This window comes from Anabrus simplex, chromosome 1 (genome assembly GCF_040414725.1).
Source record: "Anabrus simplex isolate iqAnaSimp1 chromosome 1, ASM4041472v1, whole genome shotgun sequence".
Taxonomy (NCBI): domain Eukaryota; kingdom Metazoa; phylum Arthropoda; class Insecta; order Orthoptera; family Tettigoniidae; genus Anabrus; species Anabrus simplex.
Window position 1 is genome coordinate 1,753,916,037 of NC_090265.1, and position 16,381 is coordinate 1,753,932,417.

At 40.1% G+C, this 16,381-nt stretch overlaps 1 protein-coding gene across 1 annotated transcript in view; it reads right to left on the reverse strand.

Annotated features, from left to right (window-relative positions):
- Reck (Reversion-inducing-cysteine-rich protein with kazal motifs) overlaps positions 1-16,023 on the reverse strand; it is a 101,707-nt gene extending 85,684 nt beyond the window's left edge. Inside the window, exon 1 of the mRNA XM_068226718.1 lies at positions 15,941-16,023. Within this exon, the coding sequence (XP_068082819.1) occupies positions 15,941-16,023 (83 nt within the window). The remainder of the gene's footprint in view (positions 1-15,940) is intronic.
- Positions 16,024-16,381: the final 358 nt, after the last annotated feature.

A 16,381-nucleotide genomic window follows, 5' to 3' on the forward strand; every position in this document is an offset into this window, starting at 1 on the left:
TATCATACAACATGTCATTAAAATAATTCACACAATTCTCAGCCTTAAATAAAACATTACGCACACGCTTGAATAGACTTTCCTTCATCTCACGCACATTTCGATTCTCACTCACGTTCACTCTATTACAGAAATTCTTACCATAATACACTTTGAAATTGCTGTCATTACTACTTAATGACCCAACAATTAATCCATCTTCACCACCTTCCATATCAGCTCCTACTTGCACCACTTTCATGCCAACAACACTGCTATTTTCGACTCTCTTATCAGAAGTTTCATTAATCTCAAAGTCACCATTTTCACACATAATGGACCTAACTTTACTCTCCTCACTTACACTTAAATCAACAAAAACATCCTCATGATGTATACTCTGTAAACACTCTTCACTCACAAAACAACCTTCATCAACTTCACAAAAAACTTCACTTTCAATTTCAGAAACTTCCACAAGATTATCGATCGCAACACCGCTATTACCATCACCACTAACACAAAGTAAGACATCCGACACATCATTCTTACTTTCATCACGCCCCCTATTCTCAAAATCTCCCTGAACACAAAACACATGGTCATACAATAATTCCTCTTTCACGTCTACCTCGTAACTTACCTGTTTCATCGCGTGAATAGGAATTTCGGTATCGGACTGCCTATCTGATCCAACTAAGAAGTCCGATTCCGGTTTAAATTACTTGACATGGACTGTTCACTGTTATCATTTCTCCTCACTTGATCTGGAGGTCTTTGATCCATACGCCCCCTACTTTCTGATTCCCCTTGATTAGGTCTTCTGCCAAAATATTCCTGGTGATTAACTCCCTGATTAGACTGTCTGTTTTCCCTTCCGGAATTACCACCCTGATTCCCTTGCCTAGAATGACTGAAATTCTGATTATTCCTATCTCCCGCTACCTGATTACCTTGTCTCCCATTATCCCCGTAATTTCTACCTTCACTTTGCCTAGTCCTCCCCTGCCCTTCCAAAGCATCAAACCTCTCTAACAGCTGCTCTAATTCCTTAATCGTAACAATATTCTGCATACATGCAGCTAATCCGACCTTCTCAGGAAAATGCCTCAACATCTGGCGGACTGTATCTCTCTCCGATGCTAGACCTTCAATATTCTGGCTGATCAGAACATGCGCCAAGAAATATTCCGTCATAGACACACCTTCCTGAGGCCTATATTTGCCAAATAGCACGCGATCTCTTTCCCTTCCCTGAATAGCATCACTCCAAAATTTAGAAATAAATTTATCCCTAAATTCCTCCAAACTCGAAATACCCTGTCTATAAACTTGAAACCAGGATCTCGCTTCTCCAACAAATGCAATATCCAACATCTCATCAACCATACTCCATTCGATCAAACCATCGTCAAGATTCTTGGAAAACCGTTTCTCCACCGTTTTCAAGAATTCCATCGGATTAAACTGCCGACCATTAAACTTGGGTAATTCAGAGTCCTTCGTACAAGATACGTACCTATTACATATGCTGCTACCTACTTGGATTTGACTGATCTCCTGCCTTAACTTTACATGGCATGCTTTAATTCCTTCTTCAACTACCATTCTGGCATTCCCTTCTACTGACTTGAGGTCATCTTTTACCGACTTAAGGTCTTTCTCCAATTTCTCATCCTTCTCATCGATACGCTTCGCTAAAACGTTCTGATTGGATTTAATTGTATCTATTTCTTCGACTTTATCTTCCACTATTTTCATTCTCTTATCACATTCCTTGCTGTTTTCAACAAGTTCTTTCCTAACTACATTAAATCGGCATTCAATTTTCTCAGTCAATTCCAAGCATTGAGCTTCTACCTTATTATTGACTTCCTGAATTTCCCTGCTTTGATGGTCAATCTTCTGGTTCAATTCATCTATTCTACCATTCACAGCACTACTTAAACTATCAATTTTACTAGACAATTCAACACTCACTAAATTTAACTCCTTACTTTGATTCTCAATCTTACTGGACAATTCCGTACTAACTGAATTTAATTCACTATTAATACTGTATATTTCATTACTTAAAAAACTCAATTCACTCTTCAACTCTTTACTCTGACTATCAATCTTGCTAGACAATTCAACATTATTATTATCGATTTTACTGGACAATTCAACATTATTATTATTATCGATTTTACTGGTAACAGCATTTAATTCAACACTCACTGAATTTAATTCCTTACTCTGACTATCACTTTTACTAGACAATTCAACCTTCAACTCTTCATTCTTACTGTTTAATTCACCCTTCAATTCATTAAGTAGCGATTTAAGCATAATGAGCATTGAAGCCTCGCCTTGATCCCCTACATTCTGAGTTTGAGACGGGTTACTCGGTTCCTCACTTATCGTTGCCAATAGATCCTTCCTACTATCAGTCATTTTGCTACTCTCACTTAAATTAGATAAACTCAATGTGGTGGAATTCTTTTGCCTTCTCTTCTCCTGATTCTTAGTACCAGCAACTTTAAAAACCTCTCTATTTCTTAATTTTATAATACTCGACTCGCTACAACATTTCTTCATACTCCAAAATAAACATGAAACATATAAAACACTTCATTGACATAGTTTGCAGAATTCCAACCACACCTGACAAGTGCACCTACGCTTATAAGCCTAACAGATGTACCAACCATTCAGCCCCACGCTGGGCGCCAATTGTAAACTTTTTTGTATGAATACTAATAAATAAATTCATGAATAAAATATATAAATAAAATTACTCAAAACTTAATAAAATTAATAAGCATAATTACCGAAATGTCCGTAGTATGGGCGCCAGAGTTCACCAGAATGGATCCCTCGAATTTAGATAAGAGCATGATAAACTGTATATCCCAGGGCGTGTACATAATGCTGCGTACTGGTACATCTGCTGCAGGCCTTACCTAACCTCCTGAAAACGACTAATTAGGTAGGAACTGCACCTAGGTTCATCAATAACACTGATTCTAAAATAGCTAACTATATTCTTAACAAATTCCGTGCATGAGCACCTCATCAACATACAACATTATACATATAATACACACATAAAATATTGCTGGAAGACTCCATATTTACAACAACAACAATAATGAAAATCGTGGGAAAACGAAAGCGAGAACTAAGCTACCATTTGTAGATGGTCCGATGAACAATGTACATGTATGAAGATAAATACCCTTCACTGTCTCTTTATCAATTCGACTTACCGATTCTCATAATCGGCAGTTATCACATCACACAGATACTGTACCTTGTACTACTGTGTTCACATATTTTAACACTTGTTGTAAAGATATATATACACACGTCTGTCGATCCTCAACATAAATTATGGAAAGTCTCAGATAGCTTTCACCAACATATAATGCTAGGCCGCCACAAGTGCTACAATACTTAATGCGCAAGCACTCTCCACAATCAGCCACTTCCCACGAACATAACAAGACTACGCTCCACGAACGTTTGAAGTCCAGTCCATTGCTGCCGTATCATTCCAGTACCGTGTATCAGCACCACTTCCTTCCCGTACAGTGCGTCAGTTGTAGTTGTAGTTGTAGTTGTAGTAGTTGTCTTCCTTCTCGTTCCTTTACAATCACCCATACAATGTCCCTTACAATGTCCCAGGTTGCCGCCGTATGATCAACCTTTATAGACATAAACATCCCCCTCCTCTCAGATGATACGTCTGGATTGGTGCTTGCCAGCCAATCACGAGTGATCCTCTTCTCAAGCCCAAGCCCTGAACTACTTCTTCCTCCCAAGACAATAACAAACTCTGGGGTATATTCCATGAGTCACCAAATTTTCCTAATACAACAAGCTCATCTCATCAGGCTGGGATATATACATGACTCATGAATTTCCCGACACAAGTACATCACAACAAACACTGGGGTAGCCATATGACTCATTCAAATTACCAGAGTTATTAAAGCAATGTTTTCCCACTCGTGCAAAACAAATTACTCATACATACATATGTGGATATCTTCCAGCTTACCAATATAAATGGCAAAATATATAAATGAAATAATAATAATAATAAATCGAATACTAACAATAATATCTCTAACTTCTACATATAATTCTGGGGTGTGATATATGTACTATCACAATGTAGAAATGAGAATTTTAGCACAGGATAGGGTCGCATGGAGGGCTGCCTCAAACCGGTCTATGGACTGATTACTTAAGCACAATGTATTATTATTATCATTATTATTATTATTATCATTATTATACGTTCCATTTACTACTTTTGAAGCTGGGCTGTGTGGCTCAGTCGGTTGAGGCGCTGGCCTTCTGACCCCAACTTGGCAGGTCTGATCATGGCTCAGTCCGGTGGTATTTGAAGGTGTTCAATTACGTCAGCCTCGTATCAGTAGATTGAATGGCTCTTGCGGGATAAAATTCTGGTAACTCAGCGTCTCCGAAAACCGTCAAAAATTAGTGAGACTTAAAAACAACAGTATTATTATTATTATTATTATTATTATTATTATTATTATTATTATTATTATTATTATTATTATTATTATTATTATTATTATTATTATTATTATTATTACTTCCTTTGCAGTTTTGGAGATGCCAAGGGCCAAGGTGTCAGAATTATGTCGCCCCACGGGTGTTCTTTTACATGCCAATAAATATATCGACAGCAGGCACCTTTGAGCTCCTTCAAATGAAAATTGAAAATTAACGGGAAAGATAATTTATAAAAGAAGTTATTCCAGGTAATTTCAACTTTAACGTCAATAAGTAAGAAATAATTTCCCATTTTATGTTGTTTCAGATTGTAGCACGTCGTTAATTCGATCAGCAATTGCTAGTTGAAATCCTTTAATTGAACATATTCCGCTCATATTCATTTTACTCTATTTTCAGTTTAAAACTTTACAATATCGTTCCCCCTCTTCCAGGGCATAGCCTGGGGAGAGGGTTTACTGGAGGTTATAAACCCCCATGAAATTTCAACAAAATCAAATAAAAATAAACTGACAATAAACAAGTGAAAGTCGACTCAATGGATTGGCTCTTTGGAATGTTCACAAATATATAATTGTAAAACCAAAAGATCTTTTGAACCTATATTCCAAAACGCCTCAAAAGTTGGGTTTTAGATTGAAATCTGAACATACCATTCGTTGGAGAACTGCTGACTTTGATCATATATTTCTTGTTCTGTATTTTAATGTAATATTTTGTAGTGTACTGCAATCTGAATATCAACATAATTTAGTTGTACCAGTCTCCTTATAATGACGCTCACGCATGCGCACATCACACACGTATGAGCACCTTCATTATTTTCTATTATCATTTTGCAAATACAGTATAAACATACCGACCCCCCCCCTGTCACCCCACCAATGGCCGATGCCGGCTACGCTATAGCGAAAGTGATATTCTATAGTCTAAAGTTTAGAGTTTACTATTTAGACCAGGACCTCTCAAACGCCCAAAATCTCACGCGTGCAAACAGCGGCGCAGAGTTCCTGTGCACAGTGTATCGGTCCCGCTCGGCTCGGACCAACGCTTCGTCTCTGGGCTACTCGGCTAAGCTCAGCTCAACTCGGCTCGGATTTGGAGCGCTTCGGAGCAAGGGAGGAAGAAGGAGACAGAGAGAGCGAGACAGGCGAGGGGAAAGAGAGAGACAGCGTCTTTTGCACCGTGCACAGTGCATGCACCCTGAGAGGCCCTGATTTAGACCCTCTGGTTAAGGCGCCATTCACAATGATAATTAAACGTAAACGTAATGAAAATTTAATAACTAGATGCTAAGTGATATCATAGAACTATTCACATTGGATTACGTAAAAATAAAACTAGCGCTGTAAAGTTGAATGGCATGTTTACAGAGAAAAGTTGCATGAGCTTACCGAAATTTACAGATATGTTTTAACATCAGGTCGGATGTACGACGAATTCACGCGAATTTTTTCATCTAGCATTCTCAAGCATACACGATTCATTGTCTATGTATTCGCCATAGGAGAATATACACTTTCACATTGTACCCTGATGAGATATCCCCTAGTTTCATGATTTGATTTTGATATGAGAAATACAGATATATTGGAATATTAAATAAATACAGTGTCAGTTTTGTGTGGACGGGAGAATTTCAACATGATCGCGACAGTCCGGCGCCACGGTAAGCTTGTCATTAAGGGGAAGAAGGTTTCCTGGTCAAAAGATAAGAGGATTAAAATCTAGAGCTCACAACAACAGAATAATTACTACGAGGAAGTGAAAGAGTATATATTCCGGACCAAGGCCGAGCAGGTGTATCGCCAATACCGAGAATCTGACGTACCGGGTATTTTCACGCCCGAGGCATTTGGTGTGGCCACGTTTAACAGGGAGAGATTTAAAACTAACCAAAGCGGTGTTGACCAATGAGAAAATTTATCGTAGGCCGCAGATGAACCAACATAAGAAAAACTCAGAGTGAACTCCAGTTAGCTTCTCCGATAACAATAATTAAATTATTCCAACCACATGATTGAATAGAGGGGATTTTTGTGATATCGTTCCCATGTTGAATAATGGTAATCATAATAAATTAAGGTATTGAATTCGTGGAAATGACCCACGCTATCTCGCCATTGGTCGAGATGAGCACGCCATCAGGGACGCCGAGTTAGCGCGCGAAAGGTGGAGGACAGAAATTAAGTGATATTTCCATGATCACCGAACGATATGAGTTCAGAATACGACACATGAATGTGTATCACCAGTGTATTAAGTAGGATAAAGCAAGAGATCCAACTCCGCCTGCATATGCCGATTTAGGATAACCAACCCCCCTCTCCAGAAGTTGACCGCGGATGACCCCGGCGGGAAATCATATCGTCCATAAAAGTCCAGTAGCAGACCTCACATCACAGCAGTTCCTACCAGTACTCAGTCGTTTGAAGTCACCAGTTGTGACCGAGCGGACCTCACATCACTCAGTTCTTACCAGCACTCAGTTCTTACCAGTCACCAGTCGTTATCGGTCACCAGTCGTGTCAGTCGTAATGAAGTAGTTGAGACTCTGACATGTTGACTCTGTAAGTCAGTACCTCGGGACGTATTCGAAGTCAATTAGAGCTGAAAGTACGTGAATTATTAGGAGAATGAATACGAACAGTGAAATTATCCATAGTACCGAGTGTGTATAATCAGTACAATAGTATGTTGAAATTAATGAATGTCATGTGTTTAAATAATAACTAACTAACGGAACGCCGATAGTACCTTTGGAAGGCAGTGTGCGGAGCCTGAAGTAAACACCTCAAGATAGACGGTGAATAACGATCCGAGCAGGGAAGTATAGGAGCTAGGCGATGATCAAGACGGCTTGAAAATAAACCAGGAAGTGCCGATTGAAGACGCGATACGCGCCGGTTCAAATGAACGACATTTCGCCGTAATGTGTCACGACGTGTGTTTCGGGCGTATATGAAGAGTATATTGTGCGAGTGTCATGGGTCTAGGAGCACCTATAAGTGTTTTTTTGTTATTAATATTTTTGTGTAAAATAGTGTAATAAGGTATTAATCATGGGTAGTCACCCAGAAGTGTTTTATTGTGTAAAATTTGTATTGTGCGACATGATGAACGAGTAAATCACCATGGGGCCGTAAAGCCTATATCTCCTCCGCTACGAGACAATGGAATTCTACACAGGAATGAGTACACAATTTTGATATTTAGGGGATGTTATCGCGACTAAACGGGGTTCAGTGTAAATTAATTATGGTTACTTAACATGGTCCGCTTCCCGAGTCCATGATTTTATTTTTTTGTGAGACGGACGAACTAATTTATATTAACGTAATAATGGGTTAGATTAATTAATTTGAGTAATTGTTTGTTGTATATAATGTAAATATGGGATATATTTCTTTCAATTAATGCATGCTGTTTGTAATACTTTGAATTAAGTTCATTTCAAGTGTTAAATTCTTTTTTTTGTGCTAACCCATTTATTTGAGTTTCATTCACTGCGGTGATCATTTGTATTTTAATTAGGAATAATTTCTATTAGACAGCCAGATTATGAAAGAGCCAGAGTATGGAAGATTTGTGTTGCGTACGGAAGGTCATTAAAATACTAATAATAATCATGTTTGTGAGTCGACAAAGGAAAGTAAAATAATAATAATAATATTTGGGCGTGTGCAAGTTAAAGTATAATAATAATAATGACAGTGCTTCGCGAGTTAGCCAGTGCAGATATAATAATCAATGTGGAGATGACATGTAGCGTTAAAGACTTTCATTCGCGTAGTCAGTTTGATTTTACGTAAATTTTTGATGTTACGTTTTTGGACTTTAATTTAACCATTAAAAATTTTGTTTAAAAGTGATATAGGCACGTGAATTAGAATGGTCACGATATGTTAAAAGCCCAGAATGATTTGAGCCCATATTTAGAGTTGGAAGTCATGAGGGACGAATATCCGGCGTGAAATAAATTGAGCCGTATTGTTTGTAATGATGAAATAGATGAATCTCAAGGCCTAAGATGATATAAATGCATATGCCGGTGTTTAGTGGTAGAATCCACGCACCGAGGATTATTTTATGAATTAAATGTTTGAAGAGTTCCGATGAAAGGAAATGGACTTCAAATTTGAAGGAATAGTTTAGCAATCGCCGGCATTGGAGGTATTTGCCCAGCCGCGATATGCCATAGGTTGTGAGAGGTGTCTTGGGAGGACAGGTGTCCCCATATAAAATTAACGGCAGTACGAAGTTGAAGGTACGGTCCCGAATACCATGTTGTCCCGACTAATATAAAGCAGATCTTAGTGGTTCATAACGGGATTTAACATATGTGACTAAATTCTAAAGAGTGGATATTAAAATATCATCTTTCCATTTTTAATAATAATAATAACAATAATCATACTCCAAGTGAATCTTGTCTTAAATCAAGTGCTTAGTGCCAAGATAAATCGGAATTGTAAAAGGGGTTATGCGTTAAACATATTAAGAGTGAACTACCGTGTAACAGGCGAATTTAAGTTTTTTTTAAAAATAATAATAATAATAATAAAAACTAAGCTACTTTTTTTTTTTGAAGAATAATTTTTTTTATATTTTGGACATAATAATGATGTTGGGAGATGAAATGAAAGATTTGAGATTTTTAACTAATAATAATAATAAATAAAATATTTGAAGAAGGAGAAGAAGAATAACCAATGAAGGTACTTTTTTTTAAACTTATTTTTTTTGATGAAATTAATAAGAGCGAGAAGTTGAAGTATTATAGCGAGGATGATTACGGGTTACGATAATCACGATTTCCACTAATAATAATAATAATAATAATAATAATAAAAATATTTATGAGGAAGCTGATCATTATATTGTGCGGATAATTTAGGAGGAAGAACTAACCTTCGTTTGAAACGCCGGCAAGGGTTGGCATATAATCATCCCGGATGACAAATGATAATAATCAAATACCGGATTATAATTAAAATTAATGATAATAATAAATTAATTGATGGTAGTCAAAGTATATGCTAATGATCAGACAGAGAATGGTAATGATATTATCTAATAATAATAGGAGGATATGCTAGGGACAGTCATCCTGTGTCGAACTGCTCCGAACCACATGTTGGGTTTTCACGGGGAGATAGCGGTAGATCCGTAAATAACCCACGGACGGCACATGTTTGCAGGGTCAGAGCAGAGTAATGAACCTTTCCGTACGTCTTGTCGTATTGACAAGTGTAAATATTAAAGTAGCTTTTGAGTTAATGAACTCTACCTGGTGTGTTTGTGAATCTGGAAATAATAGGCTAGAGTTTGTCCGTATTATAAATTCCCGTTTTTTCAAGGCGATAACATTTTCTACGGTGGGTGTCCGGCTCACCAGAATGTACATACCGGAAGTGTCTCATGTCCAAACGGAACGAGGAGACGACAGTAAAAGGTTACTGTCGTGCCTTCGTCGCCGAAAGAATATCTCCAGCGGTGAAACGTCCAATCATACGGATGTGAATTCGATCCCCAGTAACCAATTGGGACGAATTCACCAGATGTTTTACACTACCAGAGTAGTGAGGTAAAATCCAAATATTATGTCATTTATTTTTCAGGATTAAAAGTGTCCCAATGTAAATTTGTCATCATGTGTAGTATGCAAAATAAGTGAATAAATTGCTCCTCATTGCAATTTCAATAGGAAACAGCTTCCATATCTTTTCATTGTAGTTAGTCTAGTATGCCCATGGAATTTAAGTTGTCACTTCCCAGTCCTATTGTGGAGTCAGAATTTTGTATCCATGAATGAGTCGTCCCCCGTAACCTTAAATTTTCATGCCCCGTTCATCCCTGTGTTCATTTGATGCGCCGATATATATAATTTTTTTTTTTATATAAATTTTTTTTTATTCGTTTTCGAACTGATCACCCCTGAGATAAATGCTAGTCTGGGACTCAGGAGGTGGGCGGGTGCAACATGTACAGTATACGTTGTAGGAAACTGCAGCAAAATAATGCGAGCACATTTTCTCTGTCGAGGAAAATCTTGAATCGATTTCCAGAAGCGGTTTAACTCTGATTCCTTGAATTTCAGTTGTATAATATGGTCGGTCTACAGATCTGCCAACTCTTCCTCTTCAGTAGGTTGAAAGTTCGCTAGTGCTGAAGGTTGCGAAATGATTTCTTAAACAGTCAGCCGGGCTGAGTGGCTCAGATGGTTAAAGCGCTGGCCTTCTGACCCAAACTTGGCAGGTTCGATCCTGGCTCAGTCCGGTGGTATTTGAAGGTGCTCAAGTACGTCAGCCTCGTATCGGTAGATTTACTGGCACGTAAAAGAACTCCTGCGGGACTAAATTCCGGTACCTCGGCGTCTCCGAAAACCGTAAAAGAGTAGTTAGTGGGACGTAAAACAAATAACATTAGTACTTAAACAGTCATATTAATTCGCTTTATGGAAAATACCCTTTCATTATCTCCTTCAACTGCAGTAACTATTTATTAATTTATTTACTTAATATTCGTTTGTATTCTTTTTCTTTCTTTCTTTCTTTCTTAAACCGTTTACCCACGAGGGTTGGTTCTCCCCTCAGACTCAGCGAGAGATCCAACCTCTACCGCCTCAAGGGCAGTGTCCTGGAGCGTGAGACATTGGGTCGGGAGTGGGGCATACAATTGGGAAGGAGGACCAGTACCTCGCTCAGGCGACCTCACCTGCTATGCTGAAGAGGGGCCTTGTCGGGGGATGGGAAGATTGGAAGGGATAAACAAGGATGACGGAAGGAAGCGGACCTTCAACGGCATTTGCCTGGAGGAGAAGTGGAAAACCACGAAAAACCACTTCGATGAATCGAATCCCTCTCTACTCAGTCGACCTCCTCAGGGTGAGTGGAGCCTGTTCCAATCCTCGTACCACTTTTCAATTTTCGTGGCAGAGCCGCGAATCGAACTCGGGACTCCGGAGGTGGCAGCTAATAACACTCAACCACTACACCACAGAGGCGGACATTACCATCAATTAAGGAGGAAAAAAATTCACGGTGTCATAGTTATTCAATTTTGAAGTTTGTTAATGAAGAATGGTTAGTGGCACGTCACTATAGTCCGTCGTCACAGGCTCTAATACTTTTACCACGCCATAAAACGTGTCGTCTGAACACAATACTATCCAATGCACGGCTGCATCCGCGTAAAAACACACTGTTCTTGTAATTAATTCAAATAGAAGAATGTCAAGATGATCTTCTGGGCCCATCCTCGGCCACCTACAGACAAAACATATCGCGTGACCAAAGGATCCATAGCCCCCCACTTAGACAGCTCGTCGATCAAAGGTGGCTCCCTGCTATGCTCAAACTACCTATAAAACTGCAGGTTCTTCGAATATTTCATCAGTGAACAACCATGACCTTGTTGTACCCCCGCCGACTCGCCGCCATTTTGTCGGGGTAAGGCACGCGGACAAGTTAGGTTGCTACTTTAAAGGAACGGATCATAGGGTCAGTCTGGCAGGAATTGCATTTAGAACGTTCAACGACCGGACGACAAAGATCTTGATCCCAATCAATAGCAAACATATGCAATAACGAGTAATAACCTGCTTCGTACTTTATTGTTGTCCATAGGATTCCTTTAGAATGTGTCCACAATAGGGCTATTCCAATGCCATAATAACTAAGAGTGATCTCCAAAGATACTAGATTTCAAAATTACTGCCGTTGTTTCCGATTCATTTTAGGAGACAGAGACGTATTCTTATCAGCTCCGTGTTCTTTTGTATACGTGGAAACTACGCTATCGTGGAACCTGCAATTATTATTATTATTATTATTATTATTATTATTATTATTATTATTATTATTATTATTATTTAATTCGTTTACCGTCCAGGATTGGTTTTTTCCTCGGACTCAGCGAGGTATGTCATCTCTACCGCCTCAAGGGCAGTGTCCTGGAGCGTGAGGTATTTGGTCGGGGATACAACTGGGGAGGAGTATCAGTACCTCGCGCAGGCGACCTCGCCTGCTATCCTATGCTAACTGTATGAAAAACCTACAACGTGTTTTCCAGTCTTTGACCGGGTCAGGGATGTAATGAATGAATCATATTTAGGCTATTAGTACAATGGGGTCGCCACTCCCAACGTGATTTATTAATGACTGATAGATGCTATGAAATGATAATGGCGAGTGTTGCTGGAATGAAAGATGACAAGAGAAAACCGGAATACCCGTAGATAAACCTGCCCCGCCTCCACTTTGTCCAGCACAAATCTCACATGGAGTGACCGGCATTTGAACTACGGTAACCAGCGGTGAAAGGCCGACGCGCTGCCTTCTTAGCCACGGAGGCTCCTGCTAACTGTATAATGTCACTAATTAGAACTCAAAAGCGGTTCAAGAGACAAGCCTACCAAGCGACTGCTCTCACCATTTCGACCGTACAACCTAAAAAGTATGAAATACTCATTTGTCGTGGTTAGTTTATGTACTGAATTATTGCTTTCACTATTGATTCGCCAGCTGATTTAGATTCATGGCATCACACGCTGTCCATCCTCATATTGTCAAACTTCATTATGCTTCACTCTGCTGTCACCTGTAGCTGTATTTCGTGGTTAGTCTCCTTATCTTTAAAACTGAACAGTGATTGAAACCTATCAGTCAAGTTGACAGACAACTTTCCAGAGAGGAACAACACTAAACAGAGTGAAGTGAACGTGCTAAACTAGCCCGTAATCCATCATCAACAAACTGGAATACTGTACAATTCCTGGTGCAAGAAGTGATCGACTGAAAATTTCTAATATGGAAACCGTCTCATGTGAGCCACGGTCATAAATAAGCTAATTTTTGTATAGTACGACATGGGAATAGTCGTTCGTGTCAATTTTGACATGAATCTTGTCTAGTACCCCCCTCCCATGGCACTACAGCCCTTGAAGGGCCTTGGCCTACCAAGCGACCGCTGCTCAGCCCGAAGGCCTGCATATTACGAGGTGCCGTGTGCTCAGCACGATGAATCCTCTCGGCCGTTATTCTTGGCTGTCTAGATCGGGATCTTGCCTAGTACGCCTCATTATAGAACTCGCATGCACAGGTATGGTGTCCCGATATAAACAAAGCAGGTATTCCCCACCTCCTCGCTTAACGCATTGCTGCAGGTAGACAGCCCTCTACAAGACTTTGTTATGATTGAAATGGGCACAGCGGCGGATGTATAGCAATAAACACACTGTGCCTTCAGTACTATCATACCCATTCAATACCTTCCCTTCTTTTTCGGTACTAGAGTTGCTTTCAACACTACCCCTTCACTCCCTCTCCTCCTTTCCAGCACTGGAGAGCGGGGCAGTGTTGATTTTTTAAAATGTCGGAACACCATTTCTGTACATGCGTGTACCACAATTAACTTTTGAAGTTTCCATCCAACCAAATAACTTTCGGTGGTACTATTTTAGAATCCAACCAGCGATGAGGAGAGTCGTTTAGGGTCCGACATATAGGTTTTTCTATTTATGCAGAGTTTTCCAGCATTGCCGCCATCCGGTCCTATATAACTCCCCCCCCCCCACGCCTCATTATGGTATCACCAGTCGTTTTTTACAATTTCCCACTAGCGACATAACGTTTTGTTGATGCTTTTTGAGGATCCAGCCAGCCTTCGGGATGATTACATAAATCAGGATGCCAGTTTGAAAAATTGAGCGAGACGAAAACGTTATGTACAATAAGACGCGCAACACCACCCTCCCAATTGTTTTGTTGGCTTTGTGGCGCTTACATGTCTTGAAGTACAGGGAAACCGAACCGATATTGAAAACGAGATCAACCAGAGGTGAACTATAAACCAAAATACACAACTCTCGGCACCCATACTTGTTATAGCAATATTGCTATTGTTAATAATGAAGTTTACGACTCTTATTATTCTTCCTCTTCTACCCCTTATCTCATACTAGTAGGGTCACCGGTGCGATCTGGATTTATCTGGCCTGGTTTTACGGTAGGATGCCCTTCCTGGCGCCAACCCTTCGTGGAGGGATGTATTTACGACGGGCGTACTATATTATATTACAATTTATTTATTTTCTATTCAAATGAAGTACTTTACACATCAGTTGTTACCTCCACCTTCTTGTAACCGTATGCACTTTTGCCATCGATGTGTCAGTCTCTCCAGACCGTCTTGAAACCATTCTTTCGGAGTGCTGCTTACCCATGCCTTGACAGCTGTGTCCAGTTCTGCAAAATCCGCAGAACGGCAACCACGCAGAAGTTTCTTCATGTTCTTGAACAGGTGATAATCACTTCGTGTTAAGTCGGGGGAGCTCCTATGCTTCTATTGCATCGATTGTTGTTTCGTTTGTGGCTCCTGGTAATGGAGCCATGTCTCATCACCAGTCACGAGCCTAGCCATGAAGTCGGCTGGATCTTGATCATGGCGTTGCAAAAGTTCTCTGCACACGTTCACACGCCTCTGCTTTTCGTCTGCAGACAAGAGTCTAGGCACCCACTTGGATGACAACTTCCCCAACTGTAAGTGGCCGTGCACGATCCGCTGTAGGGTGTTTCGGCTAATTCCTGTGGCTGCTTCTATTTCCGTAAATGTGATGCATTTGTTTCCTTGGATGGCCTGTTCGAACCGGGCAATGTTGGCTGGTGTTGACATTGTCACATTCCTTTCAGAACTGGTTTCCTTGTCCACCGATGTGCCCCCTGTTTTCCAAACTTCCACCCAGCTGTAAGCTGTTTTTGACGTCGCATGTTCTTCACAGACTGCCATCAAGCGCCGATGAGTTTCTGCAGTGGTCACGCCTTCTTTCCATAGGAACCAAGTCGTATAGCGCTGCCCCTGACGGTTGCTTTCCATGTTGTCTGCTCCTACGCTGACAGTGTAGTTATGAAATAGCTATGACGAGTGCATTCGTTGGCCCATGTGCGTGTGCTGTTACCAAACGGTGGAACAGTACACGAGTTACACGTCACGACCTTCAAAAGTGACATGTGAATCATACCCGGACGTACAAAATATAAAGTGTAAAACAGTATAGTATGCCCATCGTACTACTGCGTGTTACTGTGGTGGTTGGTAGTGTGATGTGTCAAGTAAATATGAAGAAGAATGTGGTGGTACAAACACAGACACTCAGTCCCCGAGCCGTAGGAATTAACCATACACAGTTTAAAATCTTTCACCCGACCCAGAATCCAACCCAAGGCCCTCTGATCCGAAGGAAGTACGCTGACGATTCATTACTTCACAATTCATGTAAATCACAGCCTTCTATGCCAGGTGGTTTTAGAACTGCAAAGGTTTTAATAGGAGTTCGTCAAAAAAGAGTAATATTTTGACTTAATAAAGATAAAAAGGAAATCACGATTTATAAACGAGTTTCCTAACATCAATTTAGTAAGGAAGTTACGTAATTTCTTCTTCTTCTTCTTCTTCTTCTTCTTCTTCTTCTTCTTCTTCTTGTGCCATACCTGTCAGAATGTTGACGACCATCGCGGAGTAAATTTTCCGTATTTCATGGTTCCGTATTGTAGATGGCGAACCACTGTTGGATGTTCTCCGCCCACGACTACCTTCTCCACCCGGGTCCACGCTTCCCTTCTATCCTGTCTTCTATGGTCAGTTATATAAGGCTGTATTTGTCATTTCCTCTGGATTTGCACATGGCTCTGAGGTTCACTCAGCCTACACTTCGAAAAATGAAGGTATCGGGCAAAGAAAGACAAGGGCCACGAAAGGCGTGAAAATTAAAGACTCCTTAGGCCTTGAAAATCTAATATCGTCCGGGTCGCAAAAGAACAAATGTTGATTAAGGGAAGTTGGTTAGGGTAGATGAAAGCAAGGAACCTGC